Source organism: Denticeps clupeoides, chromosome 13 (genome assembly GCF_900700375.1).
Source record: "Denticeps clupeoides chromosome 13, fDenClu1.1, whole genome shotgun sequence".
NCBI classification, from domain to species: Eukaryota; Metazoa; Chordata; class Actinopteri; order Clupeiformes; family Denticipitidae; genus Denticeps; species Denticeps clupeoides.
The window spans coordinates 14,432,374-14,451,294 of NC_041719.1; the positions used below are offsets into that span (position 1 = coordinate 14,432,374).

Sequence of the window (18,921 nt, forward strand, 5' to 3'; positions counted from 1 at the left end):
CAGGCACTCTGAAGGTCGCTGTGCTTCACCTTTGTTACACCCTGTCTACTGCAGTTTAATGGTTGCTGTGTAAGTACATATAGTCAGCTGTTCCTGAAGGGGGTCTTTTTCAGCTCTCGGCCAGAGTCATTTGCCTGCTGTGACTGCGTGTGATGACCCCACTGCAGGGTACAGTCCCTGACAAAAGTCTTTACTTTACTTAACTTTATCCAAAGCGACTTACAGGAGGAAGACACCAGCAATTCTCGTTCGATTTCTATTGATTTTGAGTTTACAAAACTAAGAGCCCTGATAATGTCAGGATTGGCCCCAGCTGATGTTGCCAGGTGTGGCCAATCAGGACATGTTTTAAAAGCCGGGGATTTCCGCGCTTGTCGCTTGTGTACAAATTGACCTCAAGTGCTGCTGAAATGTGTTTCTAATCAAGATTTTTTTTTCAAGAAATGGCTCGTTTTATTCCCAACAGCTTTTGTAATAATGTTCCAGTGCAAAACAAAACTGTCAAAATTATTCTAATATTCAAAGCTTGGTAAAGCCCATTGAGTACATTTTTGCAAAGACATAAGTGTTGTCACCTTGTCATATGAGCTTCACCTAAAGTGTTGATTACCAAGAGGCTGAAGACCAGATCCACTGTTGATGTGGCCAACACCTTCAATGTGTCTCAGTGTCCAGTACAGAGGATAAAAAAAGATTTGAAGAGACTGGAGACATTTTTGACAAGCCCAGGTCAGGCAGACCCTGCAAGACAACAACAAAGAGGACCGTTTGTTGGCTCGAAAATACAAGGCCAGCCCATGTTCCACTGTAGCAGAGCTCCACGAGACCTGATCACCTGAAGTCCCAGAAGCAGCACTAAACAAAAGACAATTGAAAATACATGTGGCATTTACCAAGGACCACAGCCTGCTAAAAGGATGGATGCTGGAAAAGTGGCAGAAGGTGGATTTTTCAGATGAATCTTCTGTTGAATTACACCACAGTCACCGCAAATATTGCAGGAGACCTACTGGAGCCCGCATGGATCCGAGATTCACCCAGAAACCAGTGAAGTTTGGTGGTGGAAAAATCATGGTCTGGGGGTTACATCCAGTATGGGGGTGTGTGAGAGAGCTGCAGGGTGGAACATCAATAGTCTGAAATACCAAGAAATCTTAGGTATCTTTTATATTATCAACCATAAACCAAAAAAAATTGAGCATGTGTAGGGTTTTAGCTTTTCATATGAACTATTTAAATTGATTAATTAAAAGCATAGCACAAAACTTGTTTGCACTTCATTAGGAATGTGATTACCCATGTAGCAAAAAAAAGGCCAAAAATTGCCGACTGCACCCAGGAACTGAATGTCATCAGCACTGAGCCTTATTTTCTTTTAAAATCTGAACGTCAAAGCATAAATATAACACTATTGAAGATGAAACTCTTCATTTTATAACTGAAGTTGGTAAACTTCAGTTTCTTGTAATTTGATGTCACGTTTGTCGGTAAAATGTATTTTGGGTTTTCCCCTGCAGGTCCAGGACATTGCTCTAAGTCTGTTTGTACAGAAGACCCTCCCGGCTGAAGTACGCATGCTGGCCTGTATGATCCTGTTTAAAACCAGGCCTCCTGTTGCTTTAGTATCAACCATCAGCGCAGTGTTGCTGGAAGAGACAGATCTTCAGTTTGCCAGTTTTTCTTATTCGCTAATAAAGAGCTTATCAAACTCTCGCACCCCGGATAACCACCATTTGTGAGTACTAATATATATATTTAAAAAAATGGCATTTTACTGTTTAATGAAGCATCTAAAATGCATTTGCTTCAATTTAAGGTCAACTGCTTGCAATATTGCCACAAAGATTCTTGCTCCTAAGTTGGAACGGTTAAGTTATTTCACCAGCATGGCATGGCACACAGATTGGTTTAGTGGTATTTAAATTTTTTATTCTGACATGACTTTTACTTTTAATATGTATGTGCAAATAACCACCATTTAATTGCGTTATTTATTATTTTAGATACATTTTTGGCTGGTGTTACCAATGAACTGTATATGCTAAAGAATGCTGCTGATTCCATGCCGACGACCATAATCGGCAAAGGGAAATTCCACATCATTGGCAGAATAATAGAGATGCTGGAGGTAATGGCGTGATTTTTAACCTTTTTAAAGGGTTTTAATTGTCTAAAATGATAATAAACGGGAACATTAATACCTCCGCACTAACTGGAGTGGGCAAAATTAGAATACTTTCCATATTTCTATGTAAATGTACTGATTCAACATTACAGCTTGGTGTGTCTACTGATGGAATCAAAACATTGCTCAGTCAAATTGGCTCTGCAGGCTTCCCAGATTATCAAATCATAAAAGTAGTAAGTGTCTGACGTAAGACATATTAACTCACAATTATCACTTTTACAGCGTCAATAATCTTCTGAATATTCAGCTTGCAGATTGGCAGTCCTTCCCAAATAGTAAACCTCTTTTTTCTGGGTATGCGAGGGTCTATGGACAAGAGGTTTTCTTCAGTGACGTTAACAAAGAGGTCCTTCAACAAGTTTTTAAGGTAGTTTTTATAATAAAGCATTAAAGCAGCTGCTGGTATTGTCATTTTGGCCTTTACAGCTTTACATACCCCACATCAAATATTCCATATTATTCCAAAAGTACTAAAGACGTGCGCAAAAACAAAATATATGGTATTACGCGATCAATTAATGATCACATATTTTTCAATATTGATTGTAATTTTCTTTTCTCGGATCCACTAAGGCGATTGATCTAAATGAGGGCAAGGATGAGAGTCCTTTACGGAAATTTTTAAAAGGTCTTGAGGAAGGAGCACTGTGGCACTGGACCAAGCCATACCTTGCCTACGAAACACGCTTTATCCAAGCGACATGCCTGGGACTTCCAGTCGAAATCAGCAAATATTACCTCGCACTCACAGCAGTTACTGCGAACGGTGAGTGTGTGCTTCATATTGTGGAACCGCTGTGTATTTATACGTCATTATCACTGATGTTTGCATTTAACGGGAATTCTTTCATGCTGCAGTTAAAGCACAAATAACCCCGCCAGTACAGCAACATGTCATGGAACTGTTCACGTCTGAGGTCTCTCTTGAAACAAATGGTCACATCAGGTATATTCATGTTTTATGAAAAAAATAAAGTGTTAAATTGTTTATTATTAGAGATGCCATCTCTGCATGTCAATTCATGGCACCCATATGTTTCAGGACATGTTATAATAAGGGCACACAAATGAATTAACTCTATTCTGTTAACACTATCCCGTGTCCAATCTATGACGATTCACATTGCAAATCAGGGTAGTGTAATATAATTAACTTGCAAGTGCTTTTCTCTGGTTTATTCTGCAGTATTACAAAAGACATCTTTGCCTTCCATGGAATCAACACAGAACTTTTTCAGTTTGGTTCAGAGTTGAAGTGCAAAGCAAATGTTAACATCCCTTGGAAGTTTATGCTCAACATGAATGGCAGAGAGAAGAAATTTGAACTTGACATTTCCCCCTACACGGATGTTACAGAGGTTTTTTCCTTCACGTAAGCCCATCAGATATTAGATATTATTCTAGATATTATTTATAAGATATTATTTTTCAGGTAACTGTGAAGATAATACTACTTTGGTGGTAATAGAAATATGAGCATAATTTCTGACATTTCCCCTAATAGTTCGGATGTGTATGCAGTGTCAAGAAATATTGCAGAGCCGTCTTTTGCTAAAAGAACACCCATTATTCCAATCACTGCGGAATCACTTGATGTGCCAGTTGCTGACGAGACAAATGAAAATGGATTCAAATTTAAACTCCAGGTATGCTTCTCAGGCATTTCCCTCCAGATATATTCTTGTATTGAGTTTTGTCACTATTTTAACATGCATAATTGATTTATCGTGTTTATCGTAAGCATACTGGCAAGTGAGCTACGAGCATTGGGTTTACGACGGCTGATTTTTGTGATCCTTTGGATGTACTGAGATTGAGATGGTGCAATGCCCAGCATGATAGTAGACATGGCCTTGGCCTCAGCCTAAAGGATCTACTACATTTACAGGAGCAGTTGCAACATGAAAGGTGTCTCCCTGCCATACACTGTCTACAGTGCCTATGCAGTGTGTTCTCATACATGCAATTTTAAAGTCAGATAAGCCGAATTAGTAAAAGTAATAATAGTGTTTCAGTTTATCATTAATGATGCAGTGATTGTAGTTTTGTATGCTAGCAAAATGGCCAAGGGTAAGGATCACAGCACTTGACAAGAGCCAAATTGCAGATGCTATGAGATATTTCGAGTGAGCGAGTCAGCAGCACCTACCAAAAATGAAGCATGGATTGGAATCCATTGACCCGGTGACAGGGTCACCTGACCAGTGGCTCCCCACTACAGAACCTGTCTGTAGAATTTCTGCTGCTGCCACAAGAACATTTACTGATGAATTCACTCAGGCTCACTTACCTTGAACGTTTACTTGTTTGCCCTACAGACTGAAGGATCACAGGACTTCCATCTAACATCACAATTTTGTGCCGAGTCCAGCAAATATGGAACCGCAATCTGCATGGAAGCTCAGGCCCGAAGAGCCCATTTCTTTGATGAATATCCTTTGTCTTGTCTTGCAGGTTACAGCCACGTAGCCATTCAGCTTAAGCCAGGTACACTGAGAAATGTCCTTTCTTTATTTCATTTACGGTAATAAATGATTGTGGTTGATGTATGCATGTGCAGCACCTCATGCTGATACTCTGTTATTCCATTACAGTTGAAACAAAGAGACCCATTGAAAAAATACAAATTCAAATCAGTGCCGGACCAACAAAGACCTTGTTGAACCAAATAGTGGCTCTTGTCAGAAAATTGATTAAGGTAATGAATTAGCCATAAAATACAATTAAGAATATCACTGTGTGTATCACACACACACACACACACACACACACACATATATATATATAGTTGGGGTTTTTTTCTTTGGTTTTTTTTTCTTTAGAGGGGTAGGTACTTTTCCAGATATCATAACTACAGTACCATGACAGCATCAAGGCTAAAACTTCAGTGTGGGATTAAGGATATTCCATACATTTATTTTTTTCCAGCCTGGCCAACTATCAAAACGCGGAATTTATTATATTTGTCTTCCTGAATGGTCCTGTCCTCACAGATTCTACATTATTTGGCAATATGCGCAGGGCACGTTTAGTGTGTGGAGAAGTGAATCTAGCCAAAAATAAAAAATGAATATAATGAAGTATGGGCTGTTCATATTTTGGTCAATAATGGCCATATTACACTTACCACCCCAGTGCAATCTAATTCTGCGGGAAAATGTGCAATGAAACACAAAACTTAAAGTGTTTTTATGCTTATAGATTGAAAGGCCCCTGTCTTACCTGTCCTTGATTTCCTCAACTTCTGCTGACAGTAGCACTGAGCTTTTTAACCATGAGGTAATACATTTTTTCATTATTAATGTACTAATATTTGTTTTTTCCATTTGAATATTACCACTCTGATTTATATGCTGCTAGGGGAACGAGGAGCATTTTTTTTAGGATTAAAAAATATAACGTCCTTATAAATATTTTTTTTACCCTGTGTAGCGTAATTCTGAGGTCATCATCAACCCTGTTGTGGTTATGAAGGCACTGGCTCTGAGCGATGCTGCTAAGCCCGAAGGCTTCACTGCAGCAGTGTACTCTCTACCGGCTGCCCAGAAAGACAACATTCAGTTCATCGTGTCCGAGGTTGGCGAAGACGCCAACTGGAAGATGTGTACAGAAACCAGTGTGGATTTAAAACAAAGCATGACACAGGTAACATATCGTATCTTTACTTTACTTTACTTTTATCCAAAGCGACTTACAATAGGAAGACACCAGCAATTCTCGTTCGATTTCTATAGAATTTTGAGTTTACAAAACTAAGAGCCCTGATAAGGCCTAACTTGTCAGCAAAGAGCATGCTCGGAGATTGTTAAGTGCTAGACGAAGAAAAATTATAATGTATATATATATTTTTTTGTATTGTTTTGTGCAATGATTGGTAAAATAAGAGTAAGAGATGAACAACATGTGCAGACAGTAAACACGTTTGTCTTAAATCAGGTTCATTTTAGGTGGGGTGCTGAGTGCCAGTCATATGAATTGACTGTAAATGTTGCCAGAATTCAGGAACCATCATCAAAGCCCACCTTGTCAGCCAAAGTCAACTGGGGTAATCTGCCGATGTACATGAATAATTTTGGCAAGAGGTAAAACATTAAAGATCCTATAATTTAAAAAAAATCACCTTTTTGGATTCATTTCATTTTGATTGTTCAATGAATTATTTTTCCCAAATCAAGGGATGTGAAGGAGGCACAGGCACAAAACATTGTGAAGATGTAATTTTTAATGGTCTAAAAAGTAAACACAGTGCAATGGCCCAATCAACCCAAACCAAACAGAAAAAAACGGTCGTAAAGACCGTTGAAACATCTGGTGAGGCTTTTGTCTAGGGAAAGGAAATAAAAATTGTTAAGGTTTTTCCTTTAACATCAGTTTACACAGCAAACAAAGCAAAGCTAAAGCACCTTAGCCTCAAATATGCCATTCAAATGTATTCTTTATTCTTGAAAACCTGATTGTTCCGTTGTTCATGCCTTAATACGTGTAAGTATTACAAGCAAATGCTCTGCTTGCTTTGTTTAGCCTTGAAGAGCTCCTTCCATTCTATTCATACCTGATTGGACTTCACTCTCAGCCTGATGCAAATCCTGATCACGAGTTTTCTGCAAAGGTCTTCAATGCATTGCCAAACACCGGTGATATCATAATCAAAACTCCCAAGGTAGGTGACACAGATCTAAGGTGAATCAATGTTTTTATTAATTCCCATGCATGTCACTATGAAGTCCAAGAATACGAATCAGAACTTGGGGTAAAATAATGTCTGAAATCATGTCTTTTTAACAGCTGACAGTCTATCGAATTTCAAACTGGGATTAGCATTCAGGAGAAGCACTCTGACAGGTATGTTGAGGACACTTACACAAGGCTCTTTCGTATCGTTCAAAATTTGAATTAAGACTGTTTCCTTGTTTTCTGCATTACAGAAAGTGAAGATTAACAGGCACGGACATATATTGGGTCATTCAACAGTCATTCAACATTAAACCAATGTGTTGACCCCCAATTTGAAAAAAAAAACATACCAAGCCACCCATGGCTGAACGTCCACATTGAAATAACCTGATGGTTTTAAACAATGGTTTAAATAATTAATAGCTGCATTTGAAACTGATCTTTTATCATATAATTTACCTCTTTTTATTTTAACACTTGGGATTTATAAGCGAACCGACTTCCATAGTCGAATTAGCCGGCATTAGAACTAAATGTTTACTTCCAGACCATGAATAATACAGTAGTCTGCCATCGCTGTCCTTTCATTTGAGTCACTCTGATGAGAGGCACTTCAAAGCCTTTCATTTGTCTTAAAAAGAGCTGTCTGTGGTGCTCAGTGAATTAGAATCATGTTTATGTGCAAAACAGGGCTATTTCATTTGCTCAAGTACTGCTGGTTCCACCCTTCTAATGTTTTCAACCAATGTTTCCATTACAGGATGATTGAAAATAAAAAATTATCCATTCAGCACCATCTTTGTGTAAAAAGTGTTATTTGCAACAGTAATGGGATAGATTACAATGTATTTTAATTTAATTGTGGACTGTGACTACATAGAAACATTAACTGGACATGGCCCTGCTGTTACGGGGCAGTTGTGGCCTAGCGGTTAAGGAATGTTGCCGGTTCGAATCCTGATCTGCCAAGGATCCACTGAGGTGCCACTGGGCAAGATACCATCCCCACACACTGTAATCGCTGCCCACTGCTCACCAAGGGTGATGGTTAAAAGCAGGGGACACATTTCGTTGTGTCATCTTGTGCTGTGCTGCAGTGTTTGACAGTCAATTCACTTTCATTTAAGGCGAAATGATGGTGCATTTAACTCATACTGGCAAAATTTTGCAAAAGTGTCACGTGACCCCAGTCACAGTCAGTCATTAAACTCTTTGGTGACATTAAAGTGATGAATGTGCAGAAGACAAGAACACGATTTAGCATGGATTGTTTTCAATATGTTCTTCAAATTAATAATAATAAATGGCAAAGGACACTCACTCATTTTCTGTAACGCCACCAGAGCTCATCTCGGGACACTGGGCACAGGGCGGGGACTCCCACAGGGCTAAGCCAGCCCACCGCAGGGTGCGCACACCATTCACTCACACACTCACACCAATCCACCTAGTGTACAATACGACTTCGGGTATTTTCAGATCGACTTATTCATCAATGTGCATACACAACTGCAGCATTTTACATCCTGGTCTCCAGCGGTCCTTCCCCTCATAAATGTACATATAATATAACAAAAACTATTATACCGTAGCACACAGACTGCTAGGAGGTCATTTTCACAGAGAGAGAGAGAGAGAGAGAGATAAAACCTCACAAGCAGGAAAATCCAAAACAGGGAATTCACAGGTATTATTGTGGGCTTTTTTCTTCTCAACATCCTGATTGAATGTTTGAGTTCAATATTTTCTTCATACCTAAACAACATAAGTATAGTTTTAAATATGTGTTTAGCATCCCTGTCTAAGAACTATAGACGAATCTTTCAGAAGACATAATCGATTTTATGTATTTTATGTTAATTGGAGTCCCTGGTTTTTGCATGAAAGCCCTGTACCTTCCATACACTACAGTTACCTATTTGGTTTGTTAATGGGACACTTTATGTGCTTATCAGTTGATAACAGCAGGGGGCACTATCAGCACATGCTTGTACATTAGTACACTACATAAATCAACAGCTTTTTTCCTCATCAGAGGAGACGTCTGTCTAGTTACTTACCCCTGGTTATACAATATACAATATGTGCCTATGTAAATTACACACACACACACACACACATATCATGCACAAAAAGAGAGCGAGAGGGTGAGAGGGTGGGAGAGAGAGACAGGAAGTAAGTGCCCCAGTCCACCTATAATTTATCCACCCAGGTTGACCCAAATGGAGCGTACAGCAGCACTAGGGCCAGATCAGAGTCTTCTGTCCAGCAGGGGGCAACAATTCTCTTTCCTTCACTTTCTGACAGCCGAGCTTCATTTCTCATTAGAATTGAGCACGGGAGCCTCCTACAATCTATTTTAGGCACTTGGGTTATTTAATGTCCAGTCATTTAACATGACTGACACTATCTCTTCACCACTACCTTAATTTGAACCAAAAAATATCAAACATATGTTTGAGGCTATTACACTGATATCGAGACATGAACACGGAAGCTATATTGACCCATAAAGTACAGAGACCATAGGGTATATCCTGATCTAGGAACCCCCAAGAGTGATTTGTAGAGGTTTACCTTGGCCATCCAAACTATTATTCTCCACTGTAAAATCTGGTATTTTTTTTAAATGTCACCAATGCAAGCCTTGCATGTGTCATGTAATCTTACATCATAATTGACAGCTCATCGTATTTAAGATGTCCTGGGATCTATAAGCATATTTCTGCTCACCACTCTTTTCTCAAAATAAATGCAGTTCAAGTGCAGTGTGAACAGAAGAGTGTTTCAGGAGACCATATAAGACTTTGACATGCTACAGAATGACAAACTGAAGAATTTCATCAACAAGCAAGAGGAAGATGGCTCAGGATGTTTCTCATTCCAGAGAAAAGCAAGTGAAAAAAAGTCTGTGTTTTATAAAGACCCTGCTGAAATAAATCAATAACAATTATTGGATTATTGATCCCAATAAAATCTTGTCCTGGGCAGGTAAATTCGACAGATAGAGAAAATGACTTCTTTATTAGTAGCACGAGCAATTCATGCTGAAATCGAGATTTTTTTTAAGACAGCAGTCTTGCCACTAGATGTCAGGCTGTTCTGTATGATCTGATAGGAAGTCTGCTGATCGAACGTGTGAATCACTGTTACCATGGAAACTTCACAGTTCTTCAAGGTTCTGAACAATAAAGGTCTGAGTCAAAGTCTGCATTGATTTCACATACACCAATCAACCACAACATTAATACCAATGACAGGTTACAAGAAAAGCTTTGATTATCTCTTAGAAGTGGGTGGATATACAGGCACCAAGTGAACATTCCATTTTTGAAACTGGTCGTGCTGGAAGCGTATACTTTGACAGGGGCTGTGACAGATCTTGTGTGGTATTTCTAGTATTCCACAATTTAAAAAAAAAAAAAGTGGTCAAAGAAAGGACAACCTGGTGACAGGGTTTTGTCTTCATTCATGTATGTGGAGAGTGACTATTTGACTGGCTGGTTCTGTGCCACAGAAAAGCGACTGTAGTGTAACTTATCGAGAACCGCAAAGCTGGTCATGATGGAAAGGTGTCAGAACACACGGGCGTGAGGCTGTATTTGCTGCTTATGCTGACTCCTGGATTCCACTGTAAGCCTATATTAAGCACATGCACATCGGAACTGGGTTATGGATTAACGACAGTAGAAACCGGACTGGTGGGATTAATCACATTTTATTTTAGATCACGTGAGTCATTTAGCTGGAGGAAAGATGACAAAAGGCAATCCGTCAGAGGGCAGTGTGGACAATGTTGGGAAACCTTTCCCCCGAATCACCCGCCTACAGATCGTTGCTCGCCCTGCGCACCCCTTCATTGTTAAAAAAGTATTCCCTAATGGCAGTGTGAGGCACAGCACCCTGCAACACTGCACAAACTGTTCATGCTGTGAGGAACAAGACAGGCATTTCCAAGGTCTGGACGTGGCCTCTAGCACATCTCAGCAGAGCCTAAACAAGTACGAATCCATGGAGGCGCCGCTACGCAAAGTGCCAGTTCGGGATTGTAGTATTGGGGTGGTAGTAGCCTAGTGGGTAACACACTCGCCTATGAACCAGAAGACCCAGGTTCAAATCCCACTTACTACCATTGTGTCCCTGAGCAAGACACTTAACCCTAAGTTGCTCCAGGGGGACTGTCCCTGTAAATACTGATTGTAGGTCGCTCTGGATAAGGGCGTCTGATGCTGTAAATGTAAATGTAAATGTAAATGTATGGGATTCTTAGTGAAAAAGTGGCCAATTTGAATTTAGATGCACTACATGCAGCTAATTAGAAATGTTCATGTTTGGTTAGTCAGTCTGGGTCTGAATACAGGAGAAGATTGTTTAGCAGTAACAATGCAGTCTCCTGAAAGTGATGTGATGTCGGCACACCGCGGTTGCCTGATGGACATGCCATTCTACTATAATAGATATACATTTATAGAAATAAGTTGAGATGGAGGCCATTTTGGAAATTACCCTTGCTTTGTGTTTTTTTTTTTTTTTTTTGTAAAACTCGCAGTGTGGAGCGTGGAGCAGCAAAATGTGGCCATTTACAGAAGAAAAAATGATGCTTCTACAGATAAGGATGAGCTCTGAGATGAACGACTGAACTGACACAGCACGTTGGCATGCTGCAAACACAGTATTTTTCAGGCTGCTGCAGTAACGTTACATAACCTAGTTCTAATGAGACTCATGCATACCGGCGTCAATGTATGCAGCAAGCATGCACATTTTAAAAAAGGTGAAATGCATCATTATAAATATGTGTGTTCCACCTTCACACTAAAGATAAAGTGAAACCAGTGAAACTAGACAAACAAAAATTGGACTGGTGCATGGGATGAAAATTGTTAAGGTGCTTTAACACTATATCATGCACAGAACCTTCAAAACCGAAAGCAGCTTCTGTACCGTGATGATGAGGAGTGAAGCTTTTGAAAATGACAGCACAAATAATGCTCCACAGGTCCACAAAGCAAGGCATGCTTGGGAGGTAGGGCTATCTGACGGGAATGTAAATTAGCCTGAGGATGCAAGAACAGCTGTGAAGTGTAGAGGCTGCATCAGTGAACTCTGTGACAGGACACGATCTGGTAGTAATGGCTGCACAATCAGAGATGGCGTCCAGAATTTTTAGTTTGGCTAAAACTGTATCGCTTTCATACACAACTTAATAGAATTACGGAAGCTGACGCAAGTGGATTTTTCATCCAGAGTTGGAACTACCAGCTTAAATATGCTACTGGCATTACATTTCTCATTTTTATAGTATCAACTCTGCACTCTGTTAAGACAGCAGCTTATCAGGCAATTTAAGTCCATAATTTGACTTGTTACGTCTTACACGCATTTGGGAGGGAACATATTAATCCCATGCCAGTACTTGACAATAGATAGAATTGAGTGTTTCAGCACATGGAAGCAGAATAATTGTCTCTGATCCTCTTTGGGTGTCTTTTCTTCTACTGATGCTAAAATATTAATAAAATCACAAGTTGCACTCATATAGTTGTTAAATACATTTCTTTAACAAACCTGCATTTAGTGTCTAAACCCCAGGACATTTCCTTGTGAGTACAATTTTGCTGGATACCCATCTATGCTGAATATCTAGCCCCTGTCGAACAGTACAAAAGGTGTTTAATGCTTCTGAAAAGTCTGAAGCTTTTCTCTGTCAGGGTACTGTCAGGATTGACGGCACCTGGACACATCACCTGTGCCCAATCTGTGACTCCACCCCTTCTGCAGTGGCGACATTTTGATGAACTCTTGTAGCCTGTGCAATGGTTTGTTTTTGTACCTGGCAACCTTTTTGAGTTCTGGCAACCGGCACATGCCTGCGGGCTCATTTTTGTTCTCCCCGTTATTCCCCCTGTTTTCAGCCACCGTGCACATTAATTTGTATTTATTAATAAAATCATTGTTTACCTCATGTCAGCTCCCCATCATGACAGGTATGGAAAAAAAAGATCAGTGTCTTATGCTGGTTTGTATTCTGCTGTATCCATCATTTCAAAATTTGGAGAAAATTTACCATTTAATATCATTTAGACTCCCGTAAGAAAATCAAATTTGTATGTTGCTTGGCATGCTAGCTGGTTAGAGAACCTCTGCTTATACTGCTTAAGTTATACTACTGATGGCTTATTTAAATGCATTCATTTGCTTAATGCTTTGAACTTAATATAGTAGAACTTGGGGCAGAACACTAATGTGCAAGGTCACCAGGTGGTGAAAGTGAAAGTTAAGTGATTGTCATTGTGATACCCTGCAGCACAGCACATGGTGACACAACGAAATGTGTCCTCTGCTTTTAACCATCATCCTTGGTGAGCAGTGGGCAGCCATGACAGGCGACCGTGGATTAGTGTGTGGGGACGGTGCTTTGCTCCGTGGCACCTTGGCGGTTCGGGATTCGGACCGGCAACCTTCTGATTACGGGGCCACCACTGCCCCGAAGGTCTGGAATCATCAAAAATAGTAAGGCTAAAAAAAATGCTACCATGCCATATAAAGTGGCTCTGAACCCTCACTCTTCCGAATGAAAAACTTTGATCTGTTTTAGCTGAAAATAATAGGCAAGTAGATCCTAGACAAGTAAACATGAATTTACTTTATAAACTCCGTCATAAACACAACTATTTGCCAGTCAGTAGCATGCAGGTGAATTGGGTGGAGTTGTGCTCTACAAAAACTATAGAATGTGACTGTATTCCACACCGATAGTTAAGAATGGAAAGTTTGTCTTTTATGCTGTGTTTGTGAGTGCTAATACGATGTTTAATACACGTAAAACGAAATTGAGCTGTTTACTCCACATGGTTAGCCAAGGACTAAATTGCATTACAGTACATGAAATTGACTGATACTTAAAGCTTAAACAATCTCCACTCTGTCTCCACTTATTGTAGCATTTTAAAAGAAAATGTTAGCTGCTGTGAAGGGGATGGACGGCCCGGTGCATGAAAAAGTCCTTACCTTGCAAAATAGGAACAGAGTTAAAGCAGGCCTATAAAATGGATTTTACAAAGAACAAAAAAAGTTTTTTGTGCTTCCAATACAATTTGTGCAGCTGTATGAAATGGAGTTCAGTACGTGTTGTATGTAGATTTTATTATTAATTTGTGTTATGAAAGACAGATTCATTACATAAAAAAACCACCTGTAACCACTCCTATTAATTGTTTGCATTGGACATTGGAGACTGGTCATAAACAATGGACCAACTTTAGAATCAGAAGTTAAAGGCCAACATTTTAAGGAGACATATCTCAAGATCCTGGACATTCTCATGGCTTTGAAGTAACTTATAGCAAGCTGTGAACCTGTGGTCCAGAGACTATGAAGAATGCAACTGTTTCTGGTCCCGAAGGCAGATAAAGTGCCAAGGCTCCTCCTTTTCTGCCGTTCAGCAATGACACCTGCAGTCAGCCATGGCTGTGTGAATCTGCTGCAGACGGAGCTACGGTACAGGGAGGGGGATGAAATGGAACCCAGCGGGAAAAACAACACCGCAATACTTCAGGGTGCAGGAACACATTTTCAATGTCTACTTCTTGTGAATGCAGAGAAAACAACAGAAAAAAAACCTCACAGGTCTTTTCCCATCTCACCACACCCACTTAGCGCTTGATTCCTCGGGTGTGGAGAAGGTGTCCGGGATTGTATTCCAGAGTTACTTCTCGGACACTCTGGAGTTTCTTAGCGTTGCGTGTGCCGCCAAGTCCTTCTCCTCTGGGACTTCAACATCATGTCCAGTTTCTAGGTGCCATGGATAAGTGAGAGGTATACAGTAATCATCCCCTCCCATTAGTTCTACTTCCAGTCATTGACAGACAGAGTGGCACCGTGGATGACTTTGCTTGGGTTAGATTGGAGAATCTGCCACCGAGACGTGCAGACAAACAGGGCCAGCGAGAATGGGCAGGCTGCTTTGAGAGGTGGGGGAGATAAATGGGACACCAAGAGAGGCAAGCCAAGGCTCAGAAGCAATGAGTAATAAATAATTAAGGCTTTTATTCAAATTTCTGTGCTATTATTGTGAGTCAGATTGATTGTCTCCAAGTAGTTCCAAAATGCTACAAATTAGCGAATGAAGAAGTCAGTTATAATTCCTTGCAAGAATTACAGCAATTCTTGTTTTGTCAGGTCCGTATATTGATTCAAGGTCAGTGGTACTAGCCAGAAAACCAGGTAATGTACATGATTAACAGGAAGGGGGGAAAATTGGACTGCCTGTGATTTGAGTCAGGAATCTGATTCATCATGGCAATGAATAATGAATACATAGCCAGCATAATTCTACACTTTGAACTTGCTTTGAGCAGATTTCAGAATGCAGTACAAAGGCTCTTTTTGAACTGGGGATGGCTGGGATTTGGAAGCGGTACCAAGCTCACATAAGCCAAGCGAGCTTGGCTGTCTGCAGTCTCACAGAACGAACAAAACTAACTAAGGACGTGACTGTTGATGGGTTTGTCAGCATTTATGCATTTGGTGACATGGCTATGGCTCACAGCACTCACCATCTATACTCAGATGGAGTAATCCTTCCAGGGGCATAGTGCTAAACCACATGCTTTGGCAAAAAGCTACTATATTGTGTCCCCATTCACATTCAGTTTCATTCCCAAAGGTCCCAAAGTTTGGGACATTTTATCATGCCTCAGCATCACTCCTGGACTTTTGTCATGCAATAATTCATAACAGAAAAGTGTCCTAACAGTGACACTTTCCCAGGGGAACAATTAATAGTGAATGGGGCTTTAATTGTTATTTTTGTTGTAAGATGGGAAGTCACAAATTCTGCACTTTTGTTCATCACCTCTGTGTTATATATTTGTCAAATGGCCTCCCCCCTGAGCAAGAAGCATGAAAGTCCAGCCATTTGTCTGGGGTCCCCTGCTTGTGTCTTTGTCAAGCTGCGACAGGACACGCTGAGCACCGGCAAATGACAGGGTGGAAGCAACAAATTCTGATTGGTCTGTGGCAACTTCCTGGGAGTCAAATGTATAAAAGAATTTTCTCTTGTGGACTCTGGGCGCTTCTTTTTCCTCTTTTTCCTGCAATAGAAATCTACTGGTGTCAATAAATTAGAAACTGTTCATTCTTTTAACCTCTATTGTGCCATGCCTCTTTCTGCCAGGTAACATCAGATTGGAGTGTTTTAATACAGTGCTTTGTGCAGAGTTTTATTTCTTTTTACATTGTCATTCCCAATTTCCATGGAGGATGCATCATGATTAGGTTTCGGTACAAATCCTTGGCATTAGTGTTTCTATGATTGTGTCTTGACCCGGTCCGGAAGGGGTTACACGTTAGTCCTGTGTAATGTTCCCTAATCGTGTTCACCTGGGTCTAATGTATAAAGCTGCCCTGTTCGTTTCTGTTCACCGTCGGGTCTTTGTTAGGTTACAGGTCTTTCACCATGTTACAGGATTCCTCCCCTGTTCTGTTCTTCACAAGATTAAACCCCTGTTTCGTGTCGTCGTGCAAATGCGTCCTTCATCCTCGTCTAGTTTTGTCACCGTCTCAGATCACCTGCCTCGTCATGCCAGATGGTTTATAAAATAACCCCAACAAAAGACTTCCAGTAATAAAAACAGAATAGTATGTTTTTTGTACAAACTGTTATCCTTGATTCATAAAACCTTTGGTTTTATCAGGATTCAGGCAGGTATGAAACCAAAAATATAAGTACAACATAAATATTGCATTATGCATAAACAATTTCTTTATATAAAAGAACACACAAAGCCTGCACGGACCATGGAGATATGCTGCCACTGTGGTACCAATATTGAGGTTAATATGACTAAAAAGATGAAAGCGCCTTTGATCTCGAGATATTTAGCATTTTAGAATGATGCAACTGGGGAAAATGTGTGCAATAGTTCCTTGTCACAAAGATGTCAGGACTTTTCATTGTGCCTCTGAATGGTACGATAATATTTAACAATTAAATTGTTCAGCGCTATTCTTCCACTATTAAAGTCCATATGAAAGATTGTTTTCCAGAAAATGTTAATGATGTCATTGAGCATGTTTTGTTCTTATCCAGTGGATATTATACTTGGGGTTCATGTTTTTTTTAGATTGCTCTAAATTGCTTAACAAGTATGGCACCAGTTTATTAAAGGTGTTCCCCAAACCAAAAATAAAATCTGTCACGGTTTTACCTATTCTGGAAATTATTTGTGGGTGCATATTACCATACAGATAATTTGTCTTTTAATTAGAGTGAAATATCTTGCTTCACACCACTTTTTTGGGGGGGGGTCAATCATGCAGTCACTATTCGCTGCTTCAGGCTGGCAATTCACCGTGAATGTGGCTGACCTAACATAATTCAGAAGACTGGAGTGACTATAAGCATGCAGCTGCATTTGATATCTGAACAACCTAAGTGCTGGACAAAATAATTACTGGCATGCTCGTGCATACCAGCATGACTGGTCATACTAGTAACCAGTAGGTGAAATAACTGAAAACATGTTTAATATTTTAGTTTCTTCCAAATAGCCGCCCTATGCTCTGGTTACTGCTTTGCACACTCTTGGCATTCTCTCGATGAGCTTCAAGAGGTCGTCACCTGAAATGGTTTTCCAACAGTCTTGAAGGAGTTCCCAGAGGTGTTTAGCACTTGTTGGCCACTTTGCTTTCACTCTGCGGTCCAGCTCACCCCAAACCATCTCGATTGGGTTCAGGTCCGGTGACTGTGGAGGGCAGGTCTCCACTTTTTGTTAAGTAAATAACTCCACATGTGTTCATTCATAGTTTTGATGCCTCCAGTGAGAATCTACCAATGTGAATGGTCATGAAAATAAAGAAAACACATTGAATGAGAAGGTGTGTCCAAACTTTTGGCCAGTACTGTATGCACTGTATATACAATGTCAGGATACATTCATTTCACAGTCTCAGCTGCATCTACAATGGTACTTTAATGCATGTGTACATTCTATTTACAGCATAGCCATGACTGCAATTGCAAAAATGCACGGCCACAAACGTTGCTTTGCTAACGTTGTCATTGCTGTAACACCGCGTGGTGTTACAGATGTACCCATTAATTGACACCAGAACAGGCGTAACAGTTTCGTTTTGCCCTTAGACTGATCCTCATATTGTGTCAGATGTTTTATTCCTGTTATATTATAAGACCAGCATGACCTCCATTTTAGCCTTCAGCATGCTAATTCTGCAGAGAGGGGACGAAATGCAATAATTCCTGAAGAGTTCTTGCCCTGCAGTGCCGCGCAGTCTCTCGAGGGACTCAATATTCCGAGGATAAAAACAGAAGATGGATTAATTACCATGGTCACTTTCCATGGTCAGCCCAGGAGATTCACTGCAGGGCTGAGGGTCCACCCAGCCCCCTCTGTCTCCTCCATCTGCTGCTCACAGCCCTCGGATACTCGCCATGCTCAGCTGTGGGCCAGTTTTTGACTCCTTTGGTTCTTGGGGAGTGCTTTGGGGATGCAAATAGAACAACAACATATAAAACAACAGAAACACTTTCCTTGTCATCAAATGATCAGGAATTTTTTGGTTAGATGTCTGATGAAAGGATATTTAATTGGATCCTATGGGCTGGATTCAGTTGAACTGCACGCTAATCCTTCGCCGCTTCATTTGGCCATTACAATGTCCCTTTTAACAGCCTGGAGAAATGACAACTCTTTGCTACCAAATAGTATGCCTGCCCGTTTGCCTTTAACTTCACTTTCACCACTGCTCTACCCCATGCCAGTGCTCAAGAGGGATGCCTTCAAAACATGACAGTGTGACAAATGATGAATATGCAGGAACTCATCTTAAACAGGGGATGTGACTGTTTTTGGGTCTCTTTTTTCTCTAGCCGAGGCAGGCAGGGTAGACCTCATCCTAGGAATGTGACCCACACACTCTGTGTGTGAAGGTAGGGTTATGCATTTCAGTGCCCCAGGATATAGACCGGAATAGTTCAAAGAATTACTAGGAGAAGAAGGACTGTAATATGCTCTTTCAAATCCTGGCTCAGAATT

General features: G+C 40.4%; 1 protein-coding gene across 1 annotated transcript in view; it reads left to right on the forward strand.

Annotated features, from left to right (window-relative positions):
- LOC114802229 (vitellogenin-like) overlaps window positions 1-18,921 on the forward strand; it is a 43,138-nt gene that overhangs the window by 3,287 nt on the left and 20,930 nt on the right. The window contains 14 exon segments of the mRNA XM_029000942.1: window positions 1,518-1,735; window positions 1,817-1,914; window positions 2,004-2,128; window positions 2,436-2,555; window positions 2,762-2,954; window positions 3,047-3,134; window positions 3,375-3,560; window positions 3,693-3,834; window positions 4,507-4,675; window positions 4,783-4,874; window positions 5,390-5,467; window positions 5,618-5,833; window positions 6,125-6,270; window positions 6,710-6,848. Coding sequence (XP_028856775.1) covers window positions 1,518-1,735; window positions 1,817-1,914; window positions 2,004-2,128; window positions 2,436-2,555; window positions 2,762-2,954; window positions 3,047-3,134; window positions 3,375-3,560; window positions 3,693-3,834; window positions 4,507-4,675; window positions 4,783-4,874; window positions 5,390-5,467; window positions 5,618-5,833; window positions 6,125-6,270; window positions 6,710-6,848 — 2,010 coding nt within the window.